Genomic DNA, 17,721 nt, shown 5'->3' with positions numbered 1-17,721 from the left:
CGTTGAAGTTCATGACGAAACTTCTACTGACTTCAGTGGCCCTGAGAAGATGTTCACATTTGGTTCAGTGGGTAGGTGATGACTCAGCTGGAATTCTTAATTTATTTAACTGTTTCTCCTCTCTCTAATTAACACAATCTCACAAACAAACCCACTGATTTGAAAACTGAAACTCTGTGTGTGTATTCACTGAATCAACAAGCAAGAGAGAAATGGCACCTGTACCAAAGCCATAGTCAGCAGTCAGCAGGAGGGATCCCTGTGGACTGCAAAAGAGTTTTTCACACAGATTTTCTTTCCTCCCCCCTACAGTCTGGAACTGAGGTGGTCTCAGATTGAAATGCAACAGACTGAGTACACGGTGTGTGAGAATGTGGGAATGTTGTCTTTGAAAATCACCAGATCGGGGCACTCCATAGACTCTGCCTTTATTGCAGTGAAGGTGAGGTTAAAAAATAAAGTTTGAGTTGGAAGTAAATAATGGTCTGAGGCAGTTGCTTTCCTTCTTATAAATACATGAGCTGTTTGATTGGGTTGGTACGCAAGTAATCGTGCGCTATATCAGCAAAAAGGCCATATAGTTCAAGCTGTGTTTGTCAAGACCCTGTTCTTGCTAGTAGAGTGCTAATACAGTTTCTCTGGCTGGATAGTATGTTTTTGTTCAGCAGCTTATAACACAGCTAGATTAGGAGCTGTAGACTGATGGCAGTAAATAGCTCTAAATGAAAACATAGAGTTTGATCCCATCCTCGCTGAGGTCAGTGGAAATTTTGCCATTGATTTCAGTGGGGGCAATTTTGGATCCAAAATGGTGTATCTCAGGCTGTTTTTTCCCTTTATCATGCATAGGATTGTTTACACCAGTGATTCACAACCTATCTATCATTGTGAGCTGCACATGTAGCCCACAAAGTGTTACCTGGGCTGCAGGTTGAGAACCAGAGTCCCCCGCCTAACACCCCACCCCAGACCCGTATGCTCATGGGCTGCAGCTGTGCGCTAACTGGGCCGTATGTGGCCCGCAGGTTGAGAACTGCTGGTTTACACTCTAAGGGTCATATTCTGGTTGGTACTGAGCATATGGCACTTCTAGGCCAGATAAATCAAGCCTAAAAGTAAGAATATAGGATGGAAATTGGCCTCCCAAAATCTATCTCTTCTGAAAAGTCATGGAGAGACATGATTCACCATGCTTCTGTGTGTATATGTACATGCCCACCCTGACGAGGCAATGGTGCCCATGGATAGCCCTGCACACAAACTATTTCTACTCTCAGTAGAAATGGGAGCACAAGGCCCCGATGTGAAGGGCTGGACACTGGCACAGAGTAATGCTGATGTTGTAATGTAACAATGCACTGTTTGGATATATCCGTACCTTAGCCTGTTCTCCTCCCCGTATTTTTGCCACACACCCCCTACCATCCACATGAACAACCCTCAAGCATGTGCTTATTTGCACTTTGAACCCATGCTTGCTTGCAGAGCCAGGGGTGTGGTTTAAAGCCCAAGCAGTGTTTTATCTTGGGCTGGAACCCACCAACTTTGCAGTGAGGATACGAGTGGCGGTAAGATCTCTCAACATCCGATAATCCTCAAATGCCCTTCCCACAATTCCCTCAAGGGACAGACAAATTCTCCTGCAATTGACCAGGAAAGAATCCCAGAGCATATCAGTGCACAGAACTATGGGATATTCTCCCCCCACACACACACATGGGTGAGTGCAGAAACAGTGAGAACACAGTAATGCAGGAAGTCTATGAGGATACTTTTACTCTGACTAGGCTAACCCTAGTTCCAATCACTCAGGCCAACTGTACAGTGTACACTTTCAGAGAGCTATTATCTGCCTGTAGGTGCCACCTATAACTATGGCCCCAGATTTTGCTGAATAAAAATGCTAAATGGTGCTATTTATGTAGTGATTTGAGAAGTGAAAGGACAAGATGCACAATAAGCTTTTATATTATGACTTTAAACCCAAAGGCGAGGTTGGAATTGGGTTTTTTTCTCCTGTTTAAACTGGCAAGATTTATTTTTCTTCCTATTTCTTTTCTCATTCAAGTGTTACAGTGTACTGTACAATACTGTGTATGCTTTTGAGACCTCATAGATAGAGTATAGTGATGAATATCCATAGAAGGTTGCAGCATTCACTAGAATGCATTGATCTGGTTAAATAGGCTAAAAAGATTCGGAAAGATCGAGCTTCTCCATTGTATGGTACTTTCTGTTTAATTTCTTCTTAGGTTATTGAAGTGTCTGCTACATTGGGAAAAGATTTTACTGTGACTCCCTCTAAGCTCATTCAGTTTGATCCAGGTACGTGGTGGTATATCAGTTTTAATTTTACACTGATTAATTAATTGTGAAAGGTACTATATTGGAGAGCAAAGTCTTTTAACGCAACAGTTCTCAACTTTTTCCTTTCTGAGGCTCCCTCAACAAGCTATAAAAACTCCATGGCCCATCTGTGCCACAACTGTCTTTTTGCATACAGAAGCCTGGGCCAGCATTAGGAGGTAGCAAGCAGGGCAGTTGCCCAGGGCCCCATGCCACAGGGAGCACCACGAAGCTAAGTTTCTCAGGCTTTGGCTTCAGCCCTGAGTGGTGGGCTTCGGGATCCTGGGCTCAGCCCCAGGCAGTGGGGCTTCAGATTTCTGCTCTGGGCTTCAGCAAGTCTAATGTCAGCCCTGTTTGGCGGACCCCCTGAAACCTGCTCTCGGACCCGTGGTTGAGAACCACTGTTTTAACTCATCAGTTGAAAAAGTAAAGCAGGGTCATTGGAGTGCAATCTTCCCCACCCTAAATGCAAACTACTCAATGAACTGCTCAGTCTCCATCTCCTATCATTTCTTGGCCTCTCTACTGAGACCACCAACAAATGTGGCAATTACTGCCAAGCATAATGGAGCTTTGTTGAGGGCTTTCACATTTTTACCATTTGTGTCTGAATACTAAATTGTGGGGGGGGGACTCCCTACAGTTGCTTCTAATGTAGCTCCTAGAAGAGAATTCCAAATGGCAGACACAATATTTATTTTCTGAAGTGAGATGATGTAATTTTCATTATGCTCTTTTTAACAAGATAGGTGCTTATCTGCAGAAGTACAGGATGGTAGTTTAATGAATAACAGAAATGGAAGAAGTGTTGCTATATGACTACTATCATCTACACATTTTTGACTTGGCATTTGAATTTTGTGATGCACTTCACACAGCTTCCCTGTGGCGCACTTTCCTACTAAGATGATAAATGTCCTGAACTTTCACCACGACTGGAAATTAACTTCTCACCGTAGATCCAAACACAAAGTGCATCTTCTTGACTTTATCAAGCTGCTCATGTAGCTGGGGAGACTATGTAGATTTGGTTTCATATGGTACTGCATTACTGCTGAGAGAACATTGTATAAAATTATATGCAGTGATTTATTCCCCATAAAAGTATAGTTAATAAGAAATTAAGATTTCAGATGAGGCTAAACCAAAATCCCAGATATGAACATGTCTGAAGTTTGGGTCCAGATCCAGATTTGAATTTTGCAGCTTGGGGCCCTTCTCTAGTTAAGCCAGAATCTGAGCTAACAGTACAGTAGTGAATGTAATGGAGTCATATATAGTAGAATGGTAAAAGCTACACTTCCGTGCCAATTCAGGTATGAAGCATGGCTAACTGGACAGTGAAAAGAAGGATAGTCTTGTGGTTAAGAAACTAGAATGTGTTTCAGGACATCTGGATTCAGTTCCTGGCTTTCCCACAGAATTCCTGTGTGACCAGAATCTTTATCAGATCGGTTAAGATTCTCATCCTTGCTCTGACCCTTTTATGCCAGGTAAAATGGCCATAGCAGTGTAAAGGAGCTCCTAAAAGCCCTGGATCCAGGTTGGGGAGGATTCCCCTGGCAAGGAACTGCAGAAGGCAGCCATAAGGTCCCCCTAGAAAACCCTAATGTAGGGATTCCAGGCAGTGGTGCGGCTCGTAGGGCAGCCCAGAGAAGCTGCTGTAATTTAGATAGGCGCCAAAGCTGTGAAGCAGCCTCAGATTGGGAGAGTGCAAAGATGCTTAAAGTCATCCTAGACCACCTTTGCCTGGGCTGAGTTCAGTGCTGTGCCTATATAAACAGAGCTTTGGAGCAGAGCCTGGAGCTGGAGCACGGAGCAGCTCTGGAGCGGTGGAGCTGCAGGTTTTTGCCTGGAGCTGGAGCGGAGCCGAAGCACAGCTCCAAAGCCCCTTTAAAAACCTGGTTTTTAACATACAAAGAATAACTAGGCAAGAGAACCCATTTGCTTTCAAAATTACCTCCTTTGCAGATGCAGGCCCACATTGTCAGCACTAACTGTGCCTGTGCATATTTTTTAGACATAATCTAGGACTTGACTTTTGGAAATGTGGCCCACAGAGTTCAGACAGCAGCTTGAAATGCCCATGGAGATTATGCCAGTGGTGCCAGGAGTAAGATTTCAATTAAAAAACATCACCATAGTTATAAAAGAAATGAGAAATATCATCTGTGGCAATCTCAAACAAACAGCACTTGTTTCATGGGGAAAATAGTCCAAGCACTTATCTGCATCTGGAAAAACAGATGATAAGGGGGAGGTGATAAGCGAATTCCAACCCAGCCATGTGGAGTCTGCAGTGGGGAATCTCTCAGTTGGAATCTCAGCTTTTGTTGTGAAAAAAGGCAATGCAAGCAGTGTTTTGGCTACCGAGATGCCATAGGACTGCAGTATTTGCCTGGCTATCACATAGGAAAATTTGTGACAGTTAAAAGACTAATCATCAAATTAAAAATAGCTGGAAGTGTTTCAGCTTTGGCATAATGGGGAAGCACAAGTAACTTCTGGTCTTTAGAGACAGATTAGGGAGGCTCGATGGCCATAAAGCAGTAAACACGATAAGTGGGAGAATTTGTTCATTTTCCTAGCACACCTCTGAAATCACTGATTCTTCCCAATGGCTGACAGGAGTATTCAGTACAGAGGCAGGAAGAGACGGATGGAATAGCAGAAACAGAGTCGGAGCAGATAAAAAATTGCATGAAGGGCACTCCCTCTGTGGCAGTTTTGGCAGAAGAGTTGATGTTTTCTACTTTAGATAACAGTGCAGAACCAAAGACCTCATCCTTAGACTTTTTATTTTAAATTAAAAGATGCAATACAGGATATTGAGACTGGTATAAAAAAACAAGCACGCACCCTAAATGCTTTGGGTCCTAACTACCTAGGAGACCATCTCTCCCTCATCAAATGCCTAAGATCAGTTGATGCACTCAAGCTACCATTCTTTAGATTAAAACATCTAGAGGTTGTGGGCAGAGTATTTACAATGTAGGGCCCTTAACTGGGATATGCTCCCCTCCATTGTCCAGCTACTCTGGGAAACAGATGCTCTGAACTTGGGGCAGGGAAGTGTACATTGATTTACCCTGAGGTAGGGCAAGTCACTTTACTGTTGTTGTCCTCCTCTGGGGTTCCTATCAGAGGTGGAGGCTCCTTTAGTTTGAGTGGTATTCCATAAGAGGTCTGCAAGTGGAGGCAGGCTATGGGATATGCTGATTTAGCATATCCTACCCCTCTTTTCCAGCCAGCACCCATCACTTCTTGTACTGCATGAACTTCCTACATATGCTTTCCATGCTGGCTTATTCCCCTTCCCACAGGCAGATTGTCCCCCTTGAAGGTCCTTTGTCTAGGTTTACACTGGCAGAAGCCTCAAATCTGTTGATGTTCAGGGCATTGTGTAAAGTCATTTATTTTCTCAGGCTTCATCTTGAGAGGACGCTGGTGTTTGGGTTTATTTTTAATTTGTGGGGAGAGGTCTAATTAGTTAACATTGGTGAACTAATTTGATGTGTATTTTAAAAACATGCTCACAGACCACTGTGATGAACTCATTAAATAAAAGTAATAAATTACAAATTTAAGTTAATGGTGGCATAGGAGCCAATCCAAGCTGATTGAAGTCAATGGGAGTCTTTACATTGATTTCAGTGTGCATTGGATAAGAGCCAATAATCTCAGATTGTAGATACAACTGAAAGGTAACTAGGAAATGGAGACCAAAACAAATGGGAGGCCAACAGAGGCAGCATAAAAATTAATATTGTATATATGTATCTTACTCCATGCATACGGAAGATCCATCTTAACTCTGTGAGTCAGTTTTGTACACAAAAATAGTGCTAATCCAAGAGGCTTATATAACAATAATGCCCATTCTGGGATCCGGGTGTGACCAATTGAAATTCAACTTTTCTGAATGGAATTGTTTAAAAGAAGACCTTTGCATTCACCTCTAAAGCCTTTTGTTGTGTGTGTAAATATATTATTTTTATATATATATAAAAATATGACATACTGCCATTTAACATATGATTATTTATTGGTCTTTCAACTAATAACCAGAATAACCCTTTACATTAGAACTAGAATCTGTTCTCATTTCCACTGGTGTAAATCTGAAATAACTCAATTAAAGTTAGTGAATTACTCTAAATTTGTAACGGAGAACAGAATCTGGCTTTTGAAGTATAGTACTAAAAGACAGTGTCATTTTTGATTGGTTATGCAAATATTTTAAATAATTGTAGCATTTCTAGAATTAAGATTCTAAGATAAAAAGAATACATCACATTTATCTTCAAAATTGCAACTGAACCCCTAAATCTATGTATTGTAGCCATCATTTCCCAAGTCTAAGGCAGCTTTTTATTACAGTGTATGCACATGAACTGAATCATCATTGTCCAGGAACAAATTTGGTCTCTTAGTGTTATTTGAGAGAACAGCAGGAGTCCAGTCAGTTGGTATGAGCACAATAGCATACACAAGCTATTCTATTCTAGCTGTAGACATGTTAATTTATATTTTTTTTGACACCCAGATTGATTGAAATAGCAATTAAAGAGTAATTAAAATGTTTACTTCTGGTAGGAATGTCAACTAAGATGTGGAATATAGCAATTACCTATGACGGATTAGAGGAAGATGATGAGGTCTTTGAAGTAGTTCTGAACTCCCCTGTGAATGCAATTCTTGGCACCAGGACAAAAGCTGTAGTGAAAATTCTGGACTCAAAAGGAGGTATTCTCTTTTGATCATCATCTTTAAAATCTGGAGCAATCTTGGCTGAGTAGCTACTTACTTGCAACAACACTTACCTTCAAATCAAAATGCTTAATTTTTTTTTAAAAAGAAAACAGGATTGACAGTTGCAGACCTGTTTATTCTCTCACATAACTGTATTCTTCCTCTTAGGAAACACAGCATGAAGAAAGCAACAAGTACAAAAGAAAAAAACCTTTGCTAAGAACAAACGTGCTAGATTTCATCATTCTTCATTATTTTCAAAGGAATTTATTTAGAAGGTCCATTAAAATATTTTTCTGATGAATGTATAATAGTTGTTGCACTCCTTTGGGAAAGATGTCAGAAAAAAATCTAACAACTGAACCTAGCCCTTAAAATAAATTCTGTAGTATCTTACTGGTTTGAGTAGTTGTTCTACAATACTGTAGTATTTTTCAGTGATTAAGTGTGGAGTGTTTTAACGTGAAACAGCTGAGGAAAATACAAATAATGATCTAGACAGCTAAATTCTTTGAAGATTGAAGAATATTCTTCTCTCTAGTTGCCTAGCAGAACAGCATTACTCATCAATTATGAAAATGAATTTGGGTTAGTTTTGCAAAGGTCATTTTTAAAGGTTCAGGGTCTGATTTTCTGTTTAGTAACTAGGGTGACATCCCAATATTAGGGGCTTTGTCTTATATAGGCAATTATGCCCTTTCCTTCCCCCGCCCCCTGCACACAGAAATAAGCATTCCAATTTTTCACACTTGCTATCTGGTCACCCTACTGGTAACATTGATGTAAATCCAAATTACTCAACTGAAGTCAGAGATTCATCAGTGTAAAACGGGTTTGAGAGGAAAATAAGACCATGTTAAAACATGAAAAGGAAGGCACCTGGGACCAACTGGCTGCTGCTGGTTCAATGATAGGAAAGATACCTGGGCTTTATAAGGAAGAGAAGAATGGACAGGAGAGGGAGAGATCTTTGTGTGATCTAACAGCTGGGGATTGCAGCTGGAGACAAAGAAGAGTAACTGGGGAGCTGTTTGAGGTGGTGCTGAGCTCCTGATAGGACTCCTGAGGTAAGCAGCTGGGGAAGCCTTCTGAAGGTGTGGCCTGAGGATTCACAGAGCACAGGTCCAAGAAGAGGAGCTCAGTAATTCAGAGGACTCCAAACGGAAAAATTATAAGCAGCAGCTAGGGAGGGCTGAGCAGTTGTGTTACCTGGGGAAGTTGAAGAGGTGAGGAACTGTGAAAGGGAATAGATGGGTCTCATAAAGGAGGGGTTGTGCCCAGTGGAACACCTAAGATACTATATTTGGAGCTTTAAAATAGACAAACCTTCAGGAAAGCAGGGTTTGTACCTCTGTGTGAGACTGGGACAAAAGAGACTATGTTTAAGCATATGGTAGGGCACTGGTGTGTGTGATGGCCTTGTTGAACTTATTGATTATCTCCTGGGTGAAGGGAAACTGAGGTCAGCTGCTGCAGAACCATGTGAGGTCAGAAGAGGGTGCTACAGCATATATGTGCTCATTTACAGAGCAGCAAAATTTTGTTTGGGATGAGAGAAAATCATTAGGGCCTAAATATTACCAAAATTGTTCATTATACCTGAAAATCTATGGACCAAATGTGTACCTTCAACAGGTACCTCTTAGTGCATTTGATTTTCAGGGAGTTGATTTTATTTACTTGTGCTAAAGTATTTATACTTTTATGACTCACAGACAATACTATCTACGAATGCTCTTTTCCTCTACATAAACAAATGGGAGAAATGAGGACTAGTGAATAAATAGCAAATCCGCAACCTCAGATGAAAAATCATCCAACTTTTAATGACAAGCTGTTTCAGTGCCCTAGTCAATGTGACCAGCTATCTGCTCATGTAAAATGAACTGACCATCTGCCATCTTGTATGCTTTCAGGTCAATGCAGCTCTTTCCACTCCTCTGGCCAAAACAAGCACAACTTATGGGGGACAGGCACATTGCTTCCAGTTTCCTCAGGCTCCTCATCACCCTCCAACCCTGGCACTGTTCACTTGGAAGGAATCCCGCTGTCCTCTTCCAAAGAAATAATGGTGCAGAGAGGGGATGTGTTACAGGAATTCAGCTTGGTGAATCTCTCAAGGATGAGGCTTAGAGCCATCAGAAATGGCAAAATAGTAAGGCAGATCTGTTATATAGTGATGAGGTGATAATATAGATTTAAAGTAGTGATCTTACCTGAATTTACTGTAACTAGAAAATCTCCGTGCATTCAGTGGATCCAGACTTAAGAGCTTTTTAAGAATATACTGTATCTTCTGAAAGCCTTGACATTGAGGATCTGTCTGTGTGTGAAAGACAGATGGAGTTAAGGAAGGAAATGTGTATCAAACAACAAACCAAAATAAGATTCCGATGGGGGTAGATTCTCAGCTGGGGTAAATCAGCAGAGCTCTGTTGAAATTAATGGAACTAGGTCAATTTACAGGAGCTAAGCACCTCATCCTGAAGCTACTAGAAAATAAACAAGGAAATAAAATTTATCTAAATTGGAAAAAACAGTGGAGACACCTCATTAGGGAAATTTCATGTACACTGAATTGATTGGGACATGACTGTTATCTTTAACTGGTTATGTAAATAGACCTTGAGCACACCTTTGTGTGTCAGGCCTGGTCTACACGTAAAATGTAGGTCGACATAGCTATGGCACTTGGGGGTGTGAAAAATCCACACCCTTTAGCACTGTAGCTATGCCAATGTAGCTCTCAGTGTAGACACAGCTTGGTGGATGGAAGAATTTTTCTGTTGACCTAGCTAATGTTTCTCAGGGAGATAGAGTTCTACATAACAGAAAAAACTTTTCCATTGATGTAGGCTGCCTACACTATGTGGTTATGCCAGCATAGCTACAGTGCCATAACTATGCTATTGTAGTCCCTGTAATGTAGAACATGGTCTCAGTTTTAATTGCCTAATTTCAGATGTTGTCCACCTCCATTGTAGGGGAAAAAAATTAAAACTAAGAATAAAATGTGTAGTGTTTGCTAACCTAGATTATCCACCACCAGCCACCCCATGAGACATTCATGAGAAGCTTCAAATAGCTACCTGTTTCTATATTGTGTAGATAAGCCAAACTCATTTCACTGTTTGGCCTTTTCAGGTTCATCCTTCATCTGTGTTAAGAAATGGAACCAATGTGGCTTTTAAAATAAGATTCTTCTATGATTCTTTCCTTATTGTGTCTTACCTTAGCTGCATGTACAACAACTTTAATAATTTGATTAGTTAATACCGACTGCACTTTCTCATTCTCTTTGTCTTTTTCTTTGGGGGTCTCCTCCCCTTGACAATAACTTGTGTTTCAAAATTCCTTTCCATTTTTGTAATGAGAATTTTGAAGTGGCTTATGAATGATGATCCACATTTTTTTTTCTTTTCTTTTCTTTTTTTTTGGTTACTTTAAAAATCAAGTATCATGGATTGGTCTCTCTCAGAGTAGAGGCTGACACCTCATCAGCTAATGCAAACAAGGCTAACAAGTCAATAATTAACCAAGGGCAGACAAAGATAAGTGTGATCTCCTCCAGGAAGACAGAAGTCCCACAAGCTGATAAGGCAGAGTTGATGCCTGAATCACACTCTAGCCAACAGGTATGAAAATCTTTTGTTTCATATGAGTTTTCATCATTGATTTTCACTTAAGTTGTTATCTAAGATGATTTAACACCTCTGAGATCTCCAGTTCAACCCCATCCCCACCTCCAATATTTAGCCAATACATGGATAAATTAACAGCTCAACCCATTTAGCTTTTGCATGTCACCATAGGCACCGACTCTATGGGTGCTCTGGGGCTGAAGCACCCAGAAAAAAAAATATCAGTCCTGTGGATCAGCGCCTCCTGCCCTCCAACGGGCCCGCCAATCAGCTCTTCACTCCCTCCCAGTGCCTCCCGCCCGCCATGGATCAGCTGTTCAGCAGTGTGCAGGAGGTGCTATGGGGGAAGGGGAAGAAGTGGGGCAGGAAGAGGCGGGAGGGCTTGGAGGAAGAGGTAGAGTGGGAGCAGGATTTGGGGGAGAGCAGGGGTTGAGTACCCCGCCCCAGGATCTGAGTAAGTCAGCGCCTATGCATGTCACAATCTCTTGAAGTAAAAACTGACCATTTATTCTGTCCCATAAAACCATTTTGCTTCAATGTGCAAATGTTATTCCCTTTTTCAGGACCTGGTCCTCTCCTTTCCAAAGAGCTGCACACCTGATTTAGAAGGGCTCTTGCATTTTGAAGAAAGTACCCAAAACTTATTTCAGTGTGATGGAATTTCGTGGAAGTTATGGACTTCAAAAAGCAAGGTAACTATTGTATGCCCTTTGCGTGCATTTAATTTTAAGCTTCTCCAATGTTAAATTATACAGTCCTTTCCACAAGAGATTTTAGTTTATTGTAATAGAGATTTTGTGTTTTGGCTGATACATTCAGGCTACATTTTGGATGAGTAAAAGCGAACATTTCTTTGTAATACATTTTTAAATAAAAGCACTTCAAGAAGGTTTAACAAAAACCTGTCAAAATACTATTTCTTGACATGATGTTCTTAAACATCTTCAGGTGCAGTCTCATCAGTGTTGCTTCATCATTAAGTCTCAGGAACATGTGCTTATCAGATGCATGCAACCCCAACAGACACACTTGTAGACATGTTGGTATGAAATGAATATCTGAGATGAAGCTTAGGGGCCTGATTCACTGGTATGTTAGGGATGTTCTGCTCTGGTGGTTAAAGCAGTCCTACACCTGGCTACCAGGGCTTCCCCTACATAGGAGAGTGGCACATCACTGCAACAGTGGCTTCCCATACCACCCTTTTCCTGGCTACTAGTGGATGCAGTGTGGCGAGGGATCCATGCACCCAGCTGATCTCCAGCTGACATTGGCAGCCAGCATACAGTAGCCAGGCTGCTCTAAATTATATTGCAGACCAGTCTGGCATTCTGATGCCCTAGGTTCAGTGAAGCATCAAGGTGGCTTAGGGCTTGTGTAGATGAACAATTAGCATGCAGCAAGCTGGAATGTAAAACTCATGCACTAGGGAGCTGTGCGCTAACTGGCGGCATGGACCCTGCTGCCACGCACTAAGAGTTCCGTAGTGTGCTTTGACCTACTTCCATTTCAAAGCAGGGTAGGTCGATGTCCACAACAAAACTCCCAGTGCATGGTAGCAGGGTCCACGTGGACATTAAGGGCCTGTCTAAACTGGCAAGTTTCTGCACAGTAAAGCAGCTTTTTGCGCTCAAACTACAGATGTGTACACGCTGCCAAGCCACTTTGTGGGCAGAGACTCTTCAGTTGCAGCGCTGCAAAAAAAATGACCTTGACGAGTCATAAGGCTCTTTGCGCAGAGGCTCCAGCGCTGCAATGCCATTGTAGACACTTGATTGCTTTCTGCACTGTAACTGGCCTCTGCAGCTGTCCCAAAATACCTCAAGTGGCTGCTCTGCTCATTGTTTTGAACTCAACTGCCCTGGAGCCATGCACCCCCGCCCCCTTTCAAAGCTCTGTTTCTGACAGCCATTGCATGTTGTGCTGATCTGCTCTGGACACAAAGCAAACCATTAATGTGGAATGCTCCTGCTGTTGAACACAGAGGCAGGTGTGTGTGTGTGTGTGTGTGTTCACTCTACCCCCTCCACTTCAGTTGAAAAGCAGCTGGCAGTGTAGAATGATGCCCATGGAACAATGGGATTGGGAAACCTGCATCATGTGACACTGTGCCTGCCCCATGAGGCATTGCAAACCCCTCCCAAAGCACCCTGCGGCCAACTGCACAGTAGCATAGCTACCACAATGCACTGCTCTCTTTGCCGTTGCAAGAGCTGCTAATGTGGATGTGCTCCATCATAACAAGGAGCACAACGTGGACACGCAACAGCGGTTTAATTCGAGCGTTTTAATAAAAATGGTATAACTTGTGGCGCAGAAACCTGCCAGTGTAGACATACACTTAGTATGCAACATGCTAGTGTGCTGTAACCAGGGCTGTCCTCCCTATGGGGGCGCGAGGCCTGGGGTGGAAGTGACAAATCCATCATTTCTGTGACTGACCGCTCTGGGCAGGGGAGGGGAGCTAGGGCCTCCCCAAACAGCCAAGCATGGCTCCGTGCACACTCCGCACCCAGGGCCCCACTTCGGTAGTGCTGCTGGGCTCTAGGGAGGTGGGGCCATGCCGCCTGCCTTCCTGGGACTGGGGAGGCTGAAGCAGAGCCACTGCATGCTCTCCCTCCCGGCACTCTGGGGCTGGGGAGCCTGCAGCGGCGCCGCTACATGCTCTCCCTTCTGGCGGCGTGCTCTCTCTCTGGTGGAAGGGGCAGGCTGGGGGCTGGCCTCCCTCAGCCAGCAGTTCAAGCACTGACCATGCGTGCCGCCCAATTGTGCTGGCCCGCATTGAGGGTCCCCCAAAGCATGGGGTCTGGAGCATTAGCCCTGATTCGCCAGACCCTAAGCACAGCTCTGGTTGTAGCCTCAAACCCTAGTGTGCTACGTACTAACTGTTCATCTAGACAAACCCTTAAAGCCATCTTTGTACACATCTCCTTAGATGTACACTGAGCCCTTCTCAGACACACCGGAGAATCAGAACCTAAATCTCTGAGGAAACTGGATAGCCCCAATGGTCACTCTTCACTGGCCTGTGTGAAATGGCAACTAATTCTATCTTATAGATTAATATACTCTAGGACTGGAATGGACCTCAAGAGGTCATCGAGTCCAGTCCCCTGCCCTCATGGCAGGACCAAACACTGTCTAGACCATCCCTGAAAGACATTTATCTAGCCTACTCTTAAATATCTCCAGAGATGGAGATTCCACAACCTCCCTAGGCAATTTATTCTAGTGTTTAACTACCCTGACAGTTAGGAACTTTTTCCTAATGTCCAACCTAAATCTCTCTTGCTGCAGTTTAAGCCCATTGCTTCTTGTTCTATCATTAGAGGCTAAGGTGAACAAGTTTTCTCCCTCCTCCTGATGACACCCTTTTAGATACCTGAAAACTGCTATCACGTCCCCTCTCAGTCTTCTCTTTTCCAAACTAAATAAACCCAATTCTTTCAGCCTTCCTTCATAGGTCATGTTCTCAAGACCTTTAATCATTCTTGTTGCTCTTCTCTGGACCCTCTCCAATTTCTCCACATCTTTCTTGAAATGCGGTGCCCAGAACTGGACACAATACTCCAGTTGAGGCCTAACCAGTGCAGAGTAGAGCGGAAGAATGACTTCTCGTGTCTTGTTTACAACACACCTGTTAATGCATCCCAGAATTACGTTTGCTTTTTTTGCAACAGTATCACACTGTTGACTCATATTTAGCTTGTAGTCCACTATGACCCCTAGATCTCTTTCTGCCATACTCCTTTCTAGACAGTCTCTTCCCATTCTGTATGTGTGAAACTGACTGTTCCTTCCTAAGTGGAGCACTTTGCATTTGTCTTTATTGAACTTCATCCTGTTTACCTCAGACCATTTCTCCGATTTGTCCAGATCATTTTGAATTTTGACCCTGTCCTCCAAAGCAGTTGCAATCCCTCCCAGTTTGGTATCATCTGCAAACTTAATAAGCGTACCTTCTATGCCAAAATCTAAGTCGTTGATGAAGATATGGAACAGAGCCGGTCCCAAAACAGACCCCTGCGGAACCCCACTTGTTATACCTTTCCAGCAGGATTGGGAGCCATTAACAACAACTCTGAGTATGATTATCCAGCCAGTTATGCACCCACCTTATACTAGTCCCATCTAAATTGTATTTGCCTAGTTTATCGATAAGGATATCATGCGAGACCGTATCAAATGCCTTACTAAAGTCTAGCTATACCATATCCACCGCTTCTCCCTTATCTACAAGGCTCGTTATCCTATCAAAGAAAGCTATCAGATTGGTTTGACACGATTTGTTCTTTACAAATCCATGCTGGCTATTCTCTATCTCCTTACCACCTTCCAAGTGTTTGCAGATGATTTCTTTAATTACTTGCTCCATTATCTTCCCTTGCACAGAAGTTAAACTAACTGGTCTGTAGTTTCCTGAGTTGTTTTTATTTCCCTTTTTATAGATGGGCACTATATTTGCCGTTTTCCAGTCTTCTGGAATCTCTCCCGTCTCCTATGACTTTCCAAAGATAATAGCTAGAGGCTCAGATACCTCCTCTATTAACTCCTTGAGTATTCTAGGATGCATTTCATCAGGCCCTGGTGACTTGCAGGCATCTAACTTTTCGAAGTGATTTTTAACTTGTTCTTTTTTTATTTTATCTTCTAAACCTACCCCCTTCCCATAAGCATTCACTATGTTAGACATTCCTTCAGACTTCTCAGTGAAGACAGAATCAAAGAAGTCATTAAGCATCTCTGCCATTTCCAAGTTTCCTATTACTGTTTCTCCCTCCTCACTGAGCTGTGGGCCTACCCTGTCCTTGGTCTTCCTCTTGCTTCTAAAGTATTGATAAAAAGTCTTCTTGTTTCCCTTTATTCCCATAGCTAGTTTGAGCTCATTTTGTGCCTTTGCCTTTCTAATCTTGCCCCTGCATTCCTGTGTTATTTGCCTATATTCCTCCTTTGTAATCTGACCTAGTTTCCATTTTTTATATGACTCCTTTTTATTTTGTAGGTCATGCAAGATCTCGTGGTTAAGCCAAAGTCTTTTGCCATATTTTCTATCTTTCCTACCCATCAGAATAGCTTGCTTTTGGGCCCTTAATAGTGTCCCTTTGAAAAACTGCCAACTCTCCTCATTTTTTTTTCCCCTCAGTCTTGATTCCCATGGGACCTTACCTATCAGCTCTCTGAGCTTACCAAAATCCGCCTTCCTGAAATCCATTGTTTCTATTTTGATCTTGTATCAATCAAACAGCCAGAATTAGATTGTAAACTCTTTGGGACAAGGAGTGTTTCTTAATCTCTTTGGGTTTGTCTACACTGCAGTTAAATACCTGTGTCTGGCTTCTGCCAGCTGACTCAGGCTCACAGGGCTGTTTAATTGTAGCGTAGATGTTTGGGCTCAGGCTGGAGCCTGAGCTTGGGGATCCTGCAAATATAGGACTCATCCACAATATAGCGTGAATGTACGAAGCAAACACAGAACCTCTATTACAAAAAGCTAAAATCCCTTGTGGGAAGGACTGTGTAGTCCTGTGGGCCTGAGTCAGCTGGCACGGGTCAGCTGCTGATGCTCAATTGCAGTGTAGGCAGACCCTAATGTACAGTGCCTAGCACAGTGGAGCTCCTGGCTGCTGCTCTAATACATACATAATCAGAGAAGAACAAGAAGAATTATGGGAGGCATGGAACATATGCCTTACTGTAAGAGACTTAAGGGGCTCAACCTATTCAGCATATTGAAGGGAAGGTTGGGAGCTGACTTGCTCATGGGCTGCAAACACCATACAGGGAATCAATATCAGAGGGCTCTTTAATTTAACAGACAGAGATGTAAAGTCAAGTGACTGGAAGTTGAAGTTAGACTATTTCAAACTGTGAATAAGGTCTAAATTTTATTAGTGAGGGTAATTAACCACTGGAACAGCTTACCAAGGGCTGTGGTGGATTCTTAGTCACTTGAAGTCTTTAAATCAACATTGAATGTCTGTCTAAAATATACGTGCATGTTCAACCACAAGTTTTTGGGCTTCATATAGGAATTGCTGGGTGAGATGCCTATTGTGCAGAAGGTCTGCCCTGATGCACCGCAGACACCATGAGCCCTGGCACGCCCCATGGGGCTAAAGCCCTGAGCCCTGGCGCACTGCAGAAGCCTCATGCCCCAGCATGCCCCCAGGGGCTGAAGCTCCAAGCCCCAAAGCATCCCAGAACGCTGAATGGGGAGGCCTAGGAAGCTCTGGGAAACATTCTGTGAGAATTTAAGCCCTAAATGTAGTGTAACTGCTTTGATCTTGTGCATGCCTACTCCATTAGATGAATGTTGCACGCAATCTATCTTTTGAAGTTACTGATGTTGAATTTAAAAAACGCCCTCAGCTTTATTAATATAAACAAATGTTTGTGTTTGTTTTGATCCTGAAAAGGCATGTTAAAGCAGCACTTTAGAAGGCTGATGCATGAGCAATCTTTTTATTTCAGGATGTTAGCATGAAAAAATGCCCATCTGGATGGAGCCATCATGGCAGCCGCTGCTATTTCCTGATCACAGATCAGAAAGTCTCTTGGAACGCAGCTGCCCGGGCTTGCCGGGAACAGTAAGTCTTTTTCAGATTAATCATTTTGTTTGGTAGTTGGGTGTTGATCCTGCAATGAGCTGCTTCCTGTGCTCAGTTGATTCTGTTAACCCCCATTCCATTGATGCTGCACAGCTGAGGGTTCTGGCCCAGACCAAGAATTAATTTAAAAATAAAAGCCCAAGAAAGGTTCATCTCAAAATGTTTGTGTTGAATGCTTACCCCCCACCCTTTCTTCATGATTTCCATTCCTGCAATGCCTTGTTTGCAGTGGTGATGCTTCCCCCTACAGCATCACTGAATGGGGAGTTGAGGAGAATGAAGACTCAATTTCTCTCTCCAGCTTGTGATCCAGGACTTTCCTGCTTACAGTGTTGCCAGCTGTTACAATTTTATTGTCTCATTTTTTTTTTTTT

At 42.8% G+C, this 17,721-nt stretch overlaps 1 protein-coding gene across 3 annotated transcripts in view; it reads left to right on the top strand.

The window, feature by feature from the left end:
- Positions 1-17,721, top strand: part of FREM1 (FRAS1 related extracellular matrix 1) — a 102,210-nt gene that overhangs the window by 74,588 nt on the left and 9,901 nt on the right. For all 3 annotated transcript variants that reach the window (XM_030567431.1, XM_030567436.1, XM_030567437.1), the window contains 7 exons: positions 313-442; positions 2,253-2,325; positions 6,943-7,092; positions 9,015-9,253; positions 10,554-10,733; positions 11,303-11,431; positions 17,211-17,326. In XM_030567431.1, coding sequence (XP_030423291.1) covers positions 313-442; positions 2,253-2,325; positions 6,943-7,092; positions 9,015-9,253; positions 10,554-10,733; positions 11,303-11,431; positions 17,211-17,326 — 1,017 coding nt within the window. The remainder of the gene's footprint in view (positions 1-312; positions 443-2,252; positions 2,326-6,942; positions 7,093-9,014; positions 9,254-10,553; positions 10,734-11,302; positions 11,432-17,210; positions 17,327-17,721) is intronic.

This window comes from Gopherus evgoodei, chromosome 6, assembly GCF_007399415.2.
Source record: "Gopherus evgoodei ecotype Sinaloan lineage chromosome 6, rGopEvg1_v1.p, whole genome shotgun sequence".
NCBI classification, from domain to species: Eukaryota; Metazoa; Chordata; order Testudines; family Testudinidae; genus Gopherus; species Gopherus evgoodei.
This window is presented reverse-complemented; position numbering and strand designations above follow the sequence as displayed.